The sequence below is a fragment of the Heterocephalus glaber genome, unplaced genomic scaffold, assembly GCF_053883595.1.
Source record: "Heterocephalus glaber isolate CG9 unplaced genomic scaffold, H.glaber_assembly_v1.0 deba00000122, whole genome shotgun sequence".
NCBI classification, from domain to species: Eukaryota; Metazoa; Chordata; class Mammalia; order Rodentia; family Bathyergidae; genus Heterocephalus; species Heterocephalus glaber.
Window position 1 is genome coordinate 84,395,397 of NW_028258138.1, and position 17,132 is coordinate 84,412,528.

The 17,132-nt window shown below is 38.4% G+C and overlaps 1 protein-coding gene across 9 annotated transcripts in view; it reads left to right on the top strand.

Moving 5' to 3' along the window:
- The window catches only part of Atp8b4 (ATPase phospholipid transporting 8B4 (putative)), a 220,421-nt gene that overhangs the window by 58,273 nt on the left and 145,016 nt on the right, over nucleotides 1–17,132 (top strand). For all 9 annotated transcript variants that reach the window (XM_087180903.1, XM_087180900.1, XM_087180905.1 and 6 more), the window contains one exon: nucleotides 8,306–8,367. In XM_087180903.1, coding sequence (XP_087037029.1) covers nucleotides 8,306–8,367 — 62 coding nt within the window. The remainder of the gene's footprint in view (nucleotides 1–8,305; nucleotides 8,368–17,132) is intronic.

Genomic DNA, 17,132 nt, shown 5'->3' on the forward strand with positions numbered 1-17,132 from the left:
CCAAGCCACATACTCAGATAAAATAATATTTCCATTTCTGTTGTCCTAATGGTAGGGAGAAGTTTACACATCAATGAGTAGGCTGGATAAAGATAGACATAGAGAACAATACTGTGGATTAAAAATGTCACAAAGTAATATTTTTTCTTTCTTTTTTCCCATTAAGTTTATTGGTACATTTTAGGTATACAATACAGTTACATTCATCATTGGGATCTTGTACCATTACATGATGTATCTTGGTTCTTATTTTTCCCCCTTCCCCTGCCCTCCCTTCACCCCCTGCACCCTTTCCTATTTACAAAAACTTTGTTTCCATTTTTTTCCTTTTCTCATATATTTTCTTTTCCCTTCTTTCCTTTCCTCTAGCCCTCCCATTTCCCCTACCCCTTTAGACCTTTTCTTCCTATTACACAATATCAATTATATATTTTTACATTACCAAGATTTAGAGGAAATTACCACAGATTTTACAGAATTTAAAAGGACATAGAAAGCATATTACAAAAATCTTTTTTGAAATAAATTTGACAACTTCTATGAAATACCTTGGAAGGCAATTTAATGAAACTGACTCTGGAGAAAATGTAAAATTTGAATAGAACCTATTAAAGAAAGTATATTCCTAGTTTGAAAACCTACCTATATGACAACAATAGTCTCGTATACATTTTGACTGATGAATGATATCAAACATTTAAAGCAGAAAAAAGAAGGAACACTTCTCCCCTCATTTTAGGAAATTAACATTGAGCTAATATTAAAATTGTGTAAAGATAATAGAAGGAAAAAAGTATGAACATAGATAAAAATTTGTTTAACAAAACAAACTATTAGAAGTTAGATATGGCAAGATGTAGAAAGTGGTTTTTATTATAGGGATGGCAGTGTTGGTTCAGCATTGGAAGGTCCATCCCCATAAGTCATCATTTTAACAGAGGAAAGGAAAAAGCCATACGATCTTATCAGTAGTTGCAGAAAAGGTATTGAACTAAATTCTACAGCTGTTCATGGTAAAAACTATCAGGAGACTAGAAGTAGAATAGAACCTTCTCAACAGATCAAAGATATGTACTCCATACTTCCAGCAAAAACGCCTTATGAATGGAAAAGATACAATGCTTTCTCCCTAAGCTGGGGAACAAGGGTAGATGTGCCTACTCTTCATGTACCCATTAAACTTTGAAACATAGGCCCAAACCAAAATAGTCTGGCAATAAAAAGAAACAAATAGCATAGGATTGGCAAGGTAGAAGTAAAATCTTTATATGTAGATGAAATATTCATCTACAGAGAAAATACTAAGAAATCTCTAGGAGCCCCTAGAACTTGTACTTGAATTTAGCAGGATTAGAAAACAGAAGGTATATATAAAAATTCAGGTCTATGTATACTTGCTATAAATGAAGAATTGGATATTGGAATTTAAAAGTTATGTAGGAGTACAGAGAACCTAGAAAAGTAAAAAGAAAAAAAATAACAGTGTTGGAAGACATTTATTACCTAATTTTAAGACTTCCTCTAAAGCTACAGTAATCAAGGCAATATTGGCATAAGGAAAGACACATAGATCAATGGAATAAAACAGAGAATCTAGAAATAGAGCCACTGATTTTTGAAAGATTATTTACCATTAACATTTTATAGAACATAAATGCAACTCAAGAGCAGAGGAAAAGACAGAGTTTTCAACAAATAGTACTACAACACCTGGTTTCTGTATGTAAAAAATTAACCTCAACTCTTTATTTCCATACATAAAAATAACTTGAAAGGATCTATGAACCTAAATTTGAAAGACTAAAACTATAAAACTTTAAGAAGAAATTATAAGGGAAAATTTGCATGAATTTAGGGTAGGCAAGAATTTCCTAGGATACAAAAAACATAATGTATAAGAGAAAAAAATTGATAAATGAGATTCCATCAAAATTTAGAACTTTAAAAAACATTGTTAAGAGAATGAAAAGTAGTCCTTAAACAGAACACATTTATAATACATATAACCTATGACCAGAATATATAAAGTACTCTTACTGCTCATTAATAGACAACCTGATTAAAAAGTAGACACAAGAAGATGATAAATAGCGAGTACAGCACAAGGAAAGGTGTGTAACACTAGAATCAGAAAAATACTAATCAGTACAGTAACAAGATCATATTATACACTCATTAGGGAGATTAAGTTAAAAGTTTTAAAAGAACAAATGTCAACTTAAGTGTGAACCAGTTAGAACTTTCTAACTGCTAACATGAATGTAAAATGAACAAGCTATTTTGGAAAACAATATAGAATTTCTTATATTACTGTTAAGAATCAACAATTCTGTTCTTTTTACTTAAGAGAAATGAAAACACATGTTCACAACAGATTTGTACATACAAATTGACTATCCCTTGTCTGAAATTCTTGGGACCAGAAGTGTTTCAGATTTTGGTTTGAAATCCACTTGATCTGCAAAGAGGATAGCTACTCCTGCTTTTTTTCGGGTTCCTGTCACATGGAGTATTGTTTTCCACCCTTTAACTTTCAGTCTATGAGTTTCTTTTTGAATTAATTGTGTTTCTTGTATGGAGCACATTGTTGGATCTTGCTTCTTGACCCATTCTGCCAGTCTATTTCTTTTGATTGGTGAATTGAGACCATTAACGTTGATTATTGACTTATCCTTGTCATGACTTTTTCTTTTTGTTGGATTCTCCCCCTTTGCATTTGATTTCTTGTCGCGCCTGATGGATTCATTCTGCTGGGCTTCCTGGGGTTGTGATCCTCATTGTCTTTTCCTAAGATATTGTCTACAATTTTTTGGAGTGCTGGTTTGGTATTCATGAAGTTCCTGAGGTGCTCTTTGTCATGAAAGTATCTTATTTCTCCATCCATTTTGAAAGATAGTTTTGCAGGGTACATCAATCTGGGTTGGAGGCTGTTTGCCTTTAGGGCTTGGAATACATCACTCCAAGCTCTTCTTGCCTTGAGGGTTTGCATTGAGAAGTCTGCTGTGATTCTGATGGGCTTTCCTTTGTATGTGATTTATTTCTTTTTTCTAACTGCTTGTAGAACTTTGTTCTTCTGTTGGGTTTCTGGAATCTTAACAATTATATGCCTATGTGTAGATTTTTTTTTTGATCAAGGCTATTTGGAGTCCTATATGCCTCACTTATCTGTATGTCAAGTTCTCCCCCACCCGCCTTGGGAAGTTTTCTGCCATTACTTCTGTGAACAGTCTTTTTTATGTCATCTGCACTCTCTCCTGTTTCTTCATTGACTCTTATCAGTTTTATGTTATTTTTCTTTGCATTGTCTAGAAGTTGCTGGATTGATTTCTCATGGTCCCTTACTATTTTAAAGAAATGTTTCTTTTCCTGGTCACTAATTGCAATCTTATCTTCTATATCTGAAATTCTGTCCTCACCTTGGCTCATTCTGCTGTGTAGACTTTCAATGGAGTTTTTAATCTCCTGGAAATCTGTTTGCATCTGTTTTATGGATTCCATTTGTTTCCTATGTTGGGATTCTATCATGTTCCTCAGCTCCTCTATTTTTTTTTTATCTGTGTCCACTCTTGATTTATTAATCATGTCTTGCACTATGGGCACAATCTCTGCTGTTATCTGAGAAATTATTTCTGATTTCATTTTTTCCACATCATCTTTTGTTTCCAGATCAGGGAGTCCAGGAGGTTGAGTATCAGATTGTTCCATCTTGTTTCCCTTTGGGGTTGCCTTAGGTGATCTGGAAGTCTGGTTTTGAGACTTGTTTTCATGCCCTCTCATTTCAACAGATGCAGCCTGCTGTACCTTTGTTGAGGCAAGTTTTTGCTCACCCAGTGGTCTTCAATGCTCAGCAAGCCACTGAGCAGCCTTTTCTCTGGTGCTCACCAGTACACTAATTCCTGAGTTCAGAGTGCTGGCCTTCTGGGTCCCTGAGCTGACCTGTTGTCTGTGTGGTCTTCTGGCTGGGGCCTGTGCACACTTGGGATGGTATCTAGGTTTGCCCCTGGCTGTGGTCCCTATGTAGCTGTTGTCTGGGAGGGCCTTTGGCTGGTGGCTGTGCACCCCAGATCCTGTTGTGTGAGCAAGCTTTTGGCTAGGGTCTTGTGCAATTACTGATGTTACTGGGGCAAACCTCTTGTTGTTGCTTGTGTGCCTGTGGAGGTCTTTTCCAGGTGGGCCCTTGGCTTGGGCCGGTGTGCCCCGGCCTCTGGGGTTGGGGCAGAGCCCTGGCTGGGATCTGCTTGCAGTTGCACCACTGTGGTCCACATCGCTGCTCCCCCAGCTAAGATGGTCTGGTGTGCCTTTATTGCAGAGATCTTCTTTACTCTTCCAGTGGGCTTTAATTTTCATCAAGGAGCCTCAGAGAGGCCCTCTTTCTGTTGTTCATTTCTTGTCTATCTTCTTGAGCTCAGAACAATGTCCTTTATGACCCCTGCAACTCTGTGGTGTGGATCCAGGTAATGGCTTGGCACAGCCACAGGGGGTGGGGGTGGGGTGGGGTGGGTGGGTATGCTGGAGCCCGCACAGCTCACCTCCTCTGCACTTGGGGGCAGCTCTGCTCCTCAGCACTCTGGAGCAGTGGTATGGCATCCTGAGAGGCTCACCTCCCCTGCCACAAAATAATATTTTTTAAAGTGCCCTGGTTCTTTATGGAAGGAAGAGGTCCTTCAGTGGCTGGGGTTGGTAATAGAGGTGGCACATGGAAGAGAGAATTAGAGAAGGCTGCTGGGAGCAAGTGGAAACCCAGCCCTGCGTCTGAGTGTGAGAAAGAGAGATGGGAAGATTTGTTTTTGTCAAGTTAGTGATATATCTTCAGGGTTGTTTTATGCATAACCAACAGTTTTATGCATTATTAATTTGTAATAATGTATTAATGATGTAAGTCATTTTAAAATTGCATACACACATATATATTTGATATATTTTTCTTCACTTACCATGTTTCCAAAGGATGTGCAGGATATAACTGTCTTCATTCTTAATGAGATGCCTAACGTGTTTCATGGTACACACTGTGCATTGTGTACAACAATGTGTACGAGGCTAATTTTAAGCAAATACACAGGGCTTGAGACCACCACTTGTGATCCAGTACCAAGAGCCCTGAGTAGAGTGGGAGTGGTTCCATCTTGAGGCTCAGAGTGTGCTGCTCAGCTCTTGGGGTGGGCATATTACCCTTTCCCATGATGGTCAGTTTAGAGGATCACTTTCAGGTTAGATATAGATGCAATTAGTCCTGAGTGTCCTTTTGATTCTACTGCAGTCACTGCTCAAATGTGCTCTTATTTCTGTGATGATATATGCCAGCTCAATAGCTGGACAGTTTTGTCAGTCAGAGTCTTGGCCAGAGACAGATGTTACTCTGAAAAGGGGATGACTGGATAGATTAATACCAAAGGGATCCTTTATAAAGAGTGTGAGGGAGGAAAGTACCTAGGATAGCAACACAGGCAGCAAAGCTACTTCTAGGCCTGAAGAGGCAAAGGAAGGAAGCAGTTGCCAGATCTGGAACTGTAGCTGAGTGCTGTTCACAGCAGCTGAGCTATCTGTAGAGGACAGAACCATTGCTAACCCAGCTGGAAGGAAACTAGGGAGTAAACACCCCCTCTCCACTCTCCCCAGGCCCTCTGATCTCACCAGTTCACCTACTGGCCAAACCTGAGCAGAATCAAGGATCATACAGGCATCTTCCCACTCTCCAGGCCAAGATGGAGAGGGACAGAACGCAGATACAGGGGAGGCCCACTGTATCTAAACAGAGAATGCTCAGCAACCCTGCCAAGCCACACATTCAGATAAAATAGTGTTTGTGTTTCTATTGTTCTATTGGTAGGGAGAAGTTTACACATCAGTCAGTAGCCTGACTCAATTTACTTGTAAAAACTTACATTATTTTAAATGATTTTCATGTTAACACATGCTATGTTTGTTTTCTTCTTTTTACTCATGATATTTGTTCATTTCCATCTGCTGTGCTGTGTAATTGCATGGAGCAGGCATAGTATAGTAAAGAGATTGGAATGGGTTTCAGAAGGATGAAGAAAAAGTGAAAGTCAGGTTGAAACACTACTTTATATATAATGCTAGCTATACAACATTTTGAATTAAAAAGAGAAAAAGCACTTATCCTTGTGATTATAGTCGATGAAGTCCAAGTTTCATGTCTCTGAAACTGCCTTGTTATCAGTGCCTATCGGCTAATATGCTGAAACAACTGTTTCTACTTTAGCTTATCACTGTTTATACTGCTGTCTCTATATTACCCTCATTTCTAATTCAGTCCATTACTATCTGATCTTGACAGATCAGAAAGATAAGAAATACTTCTCTAAATTTCTGTGTTTAGTGGCAAGCTCAGAATACTTAGATTATTCTGAGAAATTTAAGATATTCCCATCATTGGAGTATACAATAAGAAATATTGTCACTTGGGGATAAAACAAAAACTAAATTAAACTAAAATCAAAATGGATTAAAGATCTAAATATTAAGACAGAAATGCTGAATTGGCTGGAACAGAGGTTAGGTAGAACTCTTGAAGACATTGGTGTAGGAAAAGATTTTATGAACAAAACCTCAGTTGCCCGTGAACTAGCACAAACAATCAACAAGTGGGATCTCTTCTTATTAAAAAGCTTCTGCACAACAAGAGAAACCACCAGCAGTGTGAAGAGACAACCCACAATGTGGGAAAAAATTTTCACCTGCTGTTCCTCAGACAAAGGTCTACTGTCTTGAATCTATAAAGAACTTAAAAAAATCAGGCCTCCCAAATTTAAAGACCCAATCCAAAAATGGGCATCTGAAATGAACAGACATTTCTCAGACAAAGAAGTAGAAATAGCAAATAAACATATGAAAAAATGCTCAACATCACTGGTCATTCAAGAGATGCAAATGAAAACAACGCTGAGATTCCACCTCACCCCAGAAAGAATGGCTGCTATCATGAAATCAACCAATAACAAATGCTGGCAGGGCTGTGGGGAAAGAGGAACCCTGCTCCACTGCTGGTGGGAGTGTAGACTGGTGCAAGCACTGTGGAAATCAGTATGGAGATACCTCAAAGAACTAGGACTGGAAGTCCCATTTGACCCAGCTATTCCTCTGCTGGCTATCTTTCCCAAAGAATTAAAAGAATCATACCGCAGTGATATATGAGTACCCAACCATGTTCATAGCAGCACAATTTGTAATAGCTAAAACTTGGAAGCAGCCCAAATGCCCATCAGCTGGAGACTGGATAAAGAAAATGTGGTTTTTTAAATAAAATGGAGTACTACTCAGCCATAAAAAATGAGAAATTAAAGACATTTATAGCTAAATGGATGTACACTGAGGCGATACTCTTAAGTGAAATAAACAGGACACACATGTGTAAATACCAAATAGTTTCTCTAGTGTGAGAAACTGAAAGTGGAAATAAGGACTAAAAGGTATAATAGGTAATGTGAAATAGGAAGAAAAGGGGCAAAGGGGAAGGGGAAATAGAGGGATAGGGGAAAGGAAAGAAGGGAACGGAATTAATATGAGAAAATGGAAAAATGGAAACAAAGTCTTTGTAAATAGGGAGGGATGGAGGGGTTAAAGGGAGGGCAGGGGAAGGGGGAAAAATAAGAACCAAGAGAGAATATGTAAAGGTGCAAATTTCCAATGATGAATGTCATTATATTGTACACCTAAAATGTACCAATAAAATAATAGTAAAAGAAAAGAAATATTGTCACTTGGGCATAAAACAAAAACCCACACCAAATGCGGTTCAGTATTGCATTCTGATTTTTGTTTTAAATACTTGGTATTTCATAAGATATTCGTTAGTATTAGAATTTTTGGAGAATAAAAATATGCATTGTTACAAGTAATTTCTTGACTTTAAAGAAATCCATAAAACGGAATGAATGATGTTCTAGTAAAGTTTTGAGTACATCTGGGAGAGAGTTGGAAGCACCCATTCTGTGATAAGTCATCAGGATTAATGTATAGTTTTCTCTGGGACTATGTGTTGGGATGAAAAGCATGTTGTCTTCCTCGAAGTGACTGAAAATGTGTGAGAATCCGAATTGTGAGCCTGGCAGGTGGCTAGAATTCTTTCACTGGTGATGCCCAGAATGAGCTTTCGTGAGATGTGTGTTGATTTAGACTAGAACATGGGCTGGGTTGTAGATAAGTATAAACTTGGGTTTATGTTGGGCCAGTGGCAATAGTTTCCAAACAGATTACCTCCGAATCTTTCCAGTGTTCCTATTTGGGCTGATAAAATATGATTTATGGTTTTCCATAGCACACTTTCATTTTTCTTTTTCAGTTTCGTCACAAGAGTGATAATCAAGTGAATAATCGGCAGTCTGAAGTGCTCATTGATGGCAAGTAAGGAAAGCATTTTTTGAGTTATTATCAAGATTTCTGGGGCCTCAAACAGGTTTTGACAACCAGTGGGTTCTCTTATTAATTAAATGCATGTTTCTTTTCCCCCTTTGATTTATTAAAAATTGAAGTGTGATTCCATTCTATTTTCATCTCTTTCACACTCAGCAAATATTTGTGCTACTCACTCAACTTAGAAATTCAAATTTCTTTTAGTTTCTTTGGTGAAATACAGACCTGTCTTTGTTGCTTTTCATTTTGAGACCTAGTACTATTTAGAATTGGCACGCATGCCACGGTTTGTATATGTAGCTGTGTCACGGATGCTGGAAGTTTTTAATTTGCTGATTTCTGGAGAATATTGTTAGTGAGATTTCTGGCATGTAGTCTGAAGGGATGATAAGAATTTCGTATTCCTTTGACAGTTTAATTGTGAATAGATTATGTGCTGCACCGCAGGTTTTTTATTACATTTAAATTCATCCATCGATAAAGAAATATTCTTAGTGAGAACAGTACTAGAAACAGAAATGCTTTAAAACACACATATTTACACATAAACAACAGTAAAATCACTCCGGAAAGCTCAGCAGAGGTAAGTTTCAAAAGTCTCTTCCATAGTTTCTTATTTTCTTTCTCTCTGTCCTCTTTTTTGTTTTTTTGCTACAGATAACATGTGCCAAGATGAATTTGTAATGTACTTTTAATTGTGATCTGGCAGTAAATCATATCAATGACTTTTTTTTTTTTGGCACTGGGGATTGAACTCGGGACCTTGTGCTTGCGAGGCAGGCAGCGGCACCACTGAACTAAATCCCCAGCCCCATATCAATGACTTTTGAGTCACTTAGATACTGTGAAGAATGTAATTTAAAAAATAATAAAACAGGGCTGGGGATTTGGCTCAGTGGTTTCGACGCCTGCTGTGCAAGCTCAAGGACCCGAGTTCGATCCCCGGTACCAAAATACAAAAACAAAAACAAAACAAAACAAAACAACAAATTAACCACATGTAAGAGAAAAAATCCCAAATGATAAGGATATCAAGAGAGAGGTTAGGTAAAATAACTGACTTCTTTGTATCACTAAAGTGTTGGCTAACGCCAATCATCATAGATCCCTATGGTTTTTCTTTATTGGCTGATCTTAGCAAACATTGTGTAGTGAAAAGAAAATGATCTTCTTCTAACATCACAGTTGCAGAGTGAGAGCCCTGGTGACCAGGACGCCCCACAAAGACACCTGGAACCAGCTGGTTCATTGCCAGGATTGTTGGGTTTTGAGTTGTTGCCACCATAGCGTGGTGTTAAAAGAATGGGTTTTGACTCAGGATCAAGCATGAGATTTGTCCTGTGGTCTTCATCAACTTCCTAACCTGTGTAACATCAAGGGCTTCCACTGTAAAGTGGGGTTAGGGAGGGTCTCTTACATAGAAGGACCTGCTGGGACGTGCATGGCCTGGCATGGTATGTTGTCCACATTCCCTGTGTAGCCTTTTTATTTCTTCAAGAAGTGGCAACTCTTGCAAGCTAATATGGTATGTGACTGTGAGCAGTATTTGTGGTATGTCTTGACTGTCCCAAGTTAGATGTGACGTTACTATGCTGTAGGGCTGGGTAACCCAAGGGTATTTAATAATCAGTCTCATTACTCTGGAGTATCATCTCATAGAAAGTGTGTTAAAATAGATACAATCACTTGATGCATTTTAAAATTTGAACCAAAGGCCCTAGCATATCTTTTTATTTAGCCTCTCAAATTGCCAGTTAAATTTTGTGGTCATACTTGGATAGTGTTAGCTATTGGAGCTGCTACCTGGAGCCTCTGGGATTAATCCAGTAGTTTAGATATTCAGAACCTTGGTGTCCAGATGGCCTATCATTATCATTACTATTAGAAATAGTATTAGGGTTACTGTCTTGTAGTTTCATTTAGCCATTTAATTCCTTATGAGGTAGCATCTCTTTGTAGTTCCATGTGGAATGATGTTTTAAAAATATTACTGTTGATTCTGAAATTTTGAAGACAGAATCACATATTGTTGGAAATGGGATATTCTTTTTTTGTTCCCCATTGTTTATTGATACATTTTAGATATAAAATACAGTTACATTCATCATTGGGATCTTGTACCTTTTCATGATGTATCTTGGTTCTTATTTTTTTCCCTTTCCCCTGCCCTCCCTTCACCTCCTCCACCCTTCTCTGTTTGCAAAGACTTTGTTTCTGTTTTTTTCCCTTTTCTCATAGAAAATGGGATATTCTTAAGCATGTGGCATAAAATCAGGCAGAATTTTCCATTTGGGAGATTGCCCACAACTGGGAGCTGCTCTAGGGCAGGGGTCTTCTGTCTTGATCATGTTTATATCCCCTGAACCTACTATGGTGTCTGTTGAATTTTCAGACTGAGCAGCGGCCTGCACCCTTGCTGAGAAAGCCGTCTACCAGAGGAGACTGCAGCGTTCCATTTTGCTAAATCCCATCACCAGCCAGCTCTGGTGCCTGGGGTGATGGTTTTGGCAGAATGTGCCAGGGTTTGGAGATGAGCTGAACAGGGATGAGGGGAAATTCAATGACCTGAGAGCACAGAGAATTCTGAGTCCTCCTTTGAGGCTGGTTCTTGTAGCAGATGCTGCTGGGGCTCTGCTCAGAGCTCCCTGTCGTCCTGGACTCACCCCAGTTCCGGTGTGCATCCCTTCTCAGGGCTGGCACCTGCCTCTGGCTTCAGAGTGCTGCCCTTGGGGTCTTAGAACCAACTCCTCCTTGGCACAGGGGAACGGAAGAGGAGCTGCCCTGCCTCTAGTTGGAGCAGCTCTGAGGAGTAGTTTTCCCGGCTCTGCATCCCTGAGCTCAGGCGGAGGATGAGGCTTGGCTACAATCACCCTTGCAAGGCATCCTCCCCAGCATCTCATCTTCCTGCCCAGCTACTTCCGGAAGTCCTTCCTTAATGAACTGCTTGCACATGAATCCTCATCTCAGGTTTCCTTTTTGTGATGCATCTCTAAGACAGTGGATCACACGCCATCAAACCCATGACAATACTAAAAGAAAATATTAAGAAGGTATTTTGGACCTATCCTGGTGCAAGGCTAGGGGGCTTAGGTATGGCTGAGGCTGGGGATCCCAGTAGAACATGGGCACTGCAGGTGCATGTGGCTTCCCTCGTATGTTCTTGGCAGAAGGTCTTAGATTATGGTCCACATGCAGGGACAGAGACTACTAGCTTGTCCTGGGGGAGGCAAGGCATAGTTAGCACTGGGGAGAGGGTCCTTGAGGAGAAAGCCTCGGGTGGGAGTACAGTGTAAGTGATCACTGTGTGCCTTTGGGAAATTATTTATTCTGGGCTTCGGGTGTCTGGTTCTCCTGTGCTTAGAAGCAAAGAAGGTGGGTGGCTATGTTTAGGTCCAACACATATTTACTGTGTGTGGGCCTCAGACGTCCTACTTCACTCTCATAAAACTCCAAGGTGTGGGTGATAGTACCCCCACCTTAAAGATAAGAAATTAAAGCTCAGAAATGTAACTACTAGCCCAGGGTCCCACAGTAAGGAAGAGCCTAAATTAGAGTTCTCCTAGCCACTCATGATGTAGTGTGTGACCGATCAGCTCTCTACTTATTATGTATTTGAAGGGCTTTGAATACAATTACATAAATGTAAACAGCATAACATAATATGTAGTTTATGCATGTGGAAAATACACATGTAATTAAATATATATATATATATAAAAATATATATATATATAACTACACTTTCAGTGTCTGGGGCATTGCTCATCTACACTCTTGGAAATGTGCTGACTGTAATGCTGAACATCGTAAACAGCCACAAAACAACCATGGAAGTGACATTTTTCATTTCCCTTCCTCTCCCTCCCTTTTTTGGCTTTATTACTCATTTCTTCCCAATCTGGTCACATCTGCTGCATCTACAAACTGTTGTAATACGTGAAAGTGCTTAAGAAATGGATGTTCCATTAGCCATGGATAAGATCTTCTGATGACTTGTTTTAAAATCAGCTAGGGTTGGCATGCTTCCACCTTGCAGAAGCAAATGTGACTGCTGGAGAGGAAGCCCATGTTCTCTGCCCTAGGCCCTGAAATGCTGTTTGCTGATTGAATCTGGAAACACCATTAGTACTTAAACATTTCACAAGAGGACAGTTCCTCAAGTGATACTAACCCCCTTGTGTGTTCCCTGGTGAATTTTAGTATTGTTTTTCTGTAGTTCTTTGAAGAATGTCATTGGAATTTCAATGGGGATTGCATTGAATCTGTAGATTGCTTTTGGTAACATGGGCATTTTAACAGTATTAATTCTGCCTACTCGTGAATATGGGAGGTCATTCCATCTTCTAGTGTCTTCTTCAATTTCTTTCTTTTGTGTTCTGTGATTTTCATTGTAGAGATCTTTCTGCTTTTTCATTAGGTTGATTCCTAGGTTTTTTTTTTTTAAGCTATTGTGAATGGAATTGTTTTCCTGATACTCTCTCAGCTAGATCATTATCGGTGTAAAGAAAAACCAATGGTTTTTAAATGTTGTTTCTATATCCTGATACTTTGCTAAATTTACCAGCTCTAAAAGTCTTTTTTTGGGGGGTTTTAGGATTTTATAAATATAGAATCATATTGTTTGCAAATAATGATAATTTGAATTCTTCCTGATATTCTCGCAGCTAGTTTATTATTGGTGTAAGGAAAAACTATAGATTTTTAAATGTTGTTTCTATATCCTGATACTTTGCTAAATTTACCAGCTCTAAAAGTCTGTTTTTGGAGTTTTTAGGGTTTTATAAATATAGAATCATATTGTTTGCAAATAATGATAATTTGAATTCTTCCTTTCATATTTGTATCCCCTTTATTACTTTATCATTTTTTCTGGTTAAAACTTCAAGTATTATATTGAATAGGACTGGTAAGATTGCACACGTTTGGCTTGTTCTGATTTTAGAGGAAATAATTCCTTTTTTTCCTCTTTCAGAATGATATTGGCTATATGTTTATTATATATCTTTTACTATATTAAGATATGATCCTTCAATACCTAGTTTCTTCAGGGATTTTATCATGAAAGAATGCAAAATTTTGTCAAAGGCCTTTTCTGTATCAATTATGTAATTTTTATTTTTGATTCTGTTTATACGATGTATTATATTTATTGATTTGCGTATGTCGAAGCATTCTTGCATCCCTGGAATGAACTCAACTTGATCATGGATTACAGTGGTGTCTCTTAAACTCTAATAGTTTTTTGTTTTTTTTTTGAGACAGTGTCTCACTATGTAGCTCAGGCTAGCCTTGAACTCACTATGTAGCCCAGGCTGGCCTCAAACTCATGGTGATCCTCCTGCCTCAGCTTTCCCAGTGCTGGGATTGTAAGTGTGGCCAACATGCCCGCATCTCTAATAGTATTGATTTGGGTCTTCTCTCTTTTTCATCTTGTTAGTGCTTGCTGAGAGTTCATCAATGTTTATCTTTTCAAAGAACCAACTGTTTCATTTATCCTGTATTTTGTTCTTTTAGTCCTATTTCATTAATTTCAGTTTTGATTTTTATTATTTTTTTCCTTCTGTCAGGTTTGGTTTTGGTTTGTTCTTGTTTCCCTAAGATATTGAGATGTATCACTTATTTGTGATTTCTTTGAGTTTTTGATGTAGGCACTCATAGCTATAAGCTTTCTTCTTAGAACTTCCTTTGCTGTAGTCCAGGGATGCTGGTAAATTGTGTTTCCATTTTCATTTGATTCTAGAAATTTAAAAATTCTCCTCTGATTTCTTCAATGACATACTGATCATTTAAAAGTGAGCTGTTCCATTTCTGTGTGTTTGTATAGCTTCTCTTGTGGTTGATTTGTAGTTTCACTCCATTATGATCTGATAAGATGCAAGAAATTATTTAATTTATTTATATTTGTTAAAACTTATTTTATGACCTAAAATATGATCTATTTTGAGAACATTCCATAAAGTGCTAAAAAGAATGTATATTCTGTAGTTGTTGTATAGGATGTTCTGTAGATGACTTTTGTGTCCATTTGATCTGTGGTATGGTCCATTTGATCTGTGGTATGTTTCTTTGTTGTTATTTTTTAAAAAAAATCCAGATTACCTATCTGTTGGTGAGAGTGGAGTATTGAAGTCTTTCACTATTATTGTATCAGGATCTATGTGTTCCTTTATATCCAGTAGTCTTTCTTTTGTGAAATGAGCAGCACCAGTGTTCAGTGCATGTATATTTACAATTGTAAAACATTTTCTTGGTGGGACTGTTCCCTTTTCCAACACATAAAGGGCCTTCTTTGTCTCTTCTGACTAATTTTGTTTTAAAGTTTGCTTTATAGGATATGAATATAGTTAATCATACTACATAACTTTTGGATTCTATTTATATAGACTATTATTTTCCATCCTTTCATTTTCAGTCTGTGTATGTCTTTGCTAGTGAGGTGTGTTTCTTATGGGCAGCAAGAAATAAGGTCTTGTTTATATTCAATTTGCAGTCTGTGTCATGTAATTTAATAAGACTTTTTACATTCAGAATTACTATAGAAAGATATATACTCATTTCTCTCATTTTATCACTTTTTAAATGTTTGATTATGTAATTCTCAGTAGGTTATCTACTCTTCCTCTTCTGTGTGTAGGATTCTGTTAAATATCTCCTGAAATACTGGCTTAGTGGTCATTAATTTCTTTATGTTTATCTTGGATAGTTTTTATTTCTCCTTTGATTTTGAAAGTTAGCTTTGCTGGATGTATGTTGAATTAAATTTTATTCCTTGAAATACATCATTCCATGCTCTTCTGGCATTTAGAGTTTCTATAGAAAAGAAAGCAGCAATAATATAGAGTAAACTAAAAAGGTAAACTGTAATCAAGCTTAAAAGTAATAACCCTAAAAATGCAGGGGACAAGGAAAAGGAAAATGGAAGAAGCAAAATTAAAAAAAGAATAAAAAAATGAGAAGGAAGAGGAGAAAAATTGAGATAAAAATCTAATTAAAGAATAAAAAAGTATGTAAAATTAGATAGAAGTAACATGAAGAAAAAAAACAAACAAGAAACAGAAAAATATTAAAAAGAAGAAAGAAGAGGAAAAGAAAAAAAAATTCAAACAAAGAAAAGAAAAAGGAGCCTGAAACATCCCCCAGTACCAAGGTGTTTGGATGGGTAAAATTTCTCTCCAGGACCTGTAGTACTGGAATACACCATGTACTGAGGAGGCCTGTTGTGTCTCCGTACCACCAAGAGGGCTGCTGCTGTGTACATGCTGAGTCCTGCATGCCTTTCCCACTGGGCAGGGCCAAGTCAGGGCTGTGTTGCTGCCTCAGGGTTGTATTCACTCTAGAGGCCTTTAGTGTTTGTGTCTTCTGCACACCCCAAGCTGCTGCTATCCCCAGCTAGTTTTGTGGACTGTGGGCTGGTGAGGTGGCCCACTTGTTCCAAAGCAGGAGGACTTGCTGTCCATTTCCTCTGCAAAGCCGGCCTGAAACATGGGAGGAGTGAACACCCACACTGGGTCTGCAGCTTGCAGTAAGTGTGGATTTTTCCTTCAGCTAGGACTACTGGTCCCTTTTTATCTCTGGGGCTTTGGGGCTGCTGTGGCTTACCTGGAGTTGCTGAGTCGGCCCCCTACTGCAGCTGGGATTGGTGTTGGGAGCTGCTTCAAACTTTTCTCTGTGTTGTTTTCTGTTTCTCCATACTTCTTAGCTTCTCATTGGCTCTGCCTTAATTTCAAGAGTAGTTCTTTTTTCTTTTCTTTTTTTTAGTACTGAGGATTGAACCCAGATCTTTCACACTGAGCTATGTCCCAGCCCTTTTATTATTTTTAATTTTGAGATGGGATCTCACTAAGTTGTAAAATTCTCTGACTGGTCTTGAATTCGTGGTCCTCCTGCCTCGTTCTCGACTGCTGGGATTACAGGCTTGGGTCACCGTGCCTGACTTCAGAGGGCTTCTCTTTCTTCTCACTGAGTAGCTATTTTCCAGATGTTTATCCAGGTTCTGGAGAAGCTGGGACCTGCTGTCTGCTTCTGCTCCACTGTTTTAGGAATCAACCTTGGATTTTGTTTTTTAAAATTCTAACATTTAAATATGTTGAATTAAATAAAATACACTATTAAAATTAAATTCTCTCTCTGTCTCTGTCTCTGTCTCTGTCTCTGTCTCTGTCTCTGTCTCTCTCTCTCTCTCTCTCTCACTTTTTTTGGTCTGGCCACCAGGAAATGTGAAATCCTGTATTGTGGTCAGCAGTCTCTGGTGGGTGGAACTGCTGCTCTTCAGTGTCTTGAGTTAGAGGCAAGACAGTCAGCAGAGGAGATGAAGTCTGCTCAGCCCCTCCAGTTCATCCTTCCAGGCTGCCAGCTGTGCCACTGATAGCAACAGAATCAGCATCACTTTTTCTTATATTTTTAGTTCTCTAAAATCTTCTGAAGTCACACATTTTCATGAGAAGAATCTGAGATCAGATTTTCTAGGGCAGGTACCTTCCCTTCAGAGAGGATGATTCTCTGATGGCTACATTTCCAACTGCACTTCACTTCTGGCTCTTTGTGTGATGTCGTCCACTTGAGTGTTGGTAAATATTGCTTCCCCGTCAGCCTTTTTTCTGTTGCCTGGTCCTTCTCTGTGGGTGCCCCCACTGTAGAGCTGTTTATGCAGGATGCAAATCTGGTTTTCCTGCATGCTGCCTGGTTGTGTGAACAAATACACTATTTCAATAGGAACAACTTTCCAATTACCTACTTGGCTTTACTGCTTTGATTGA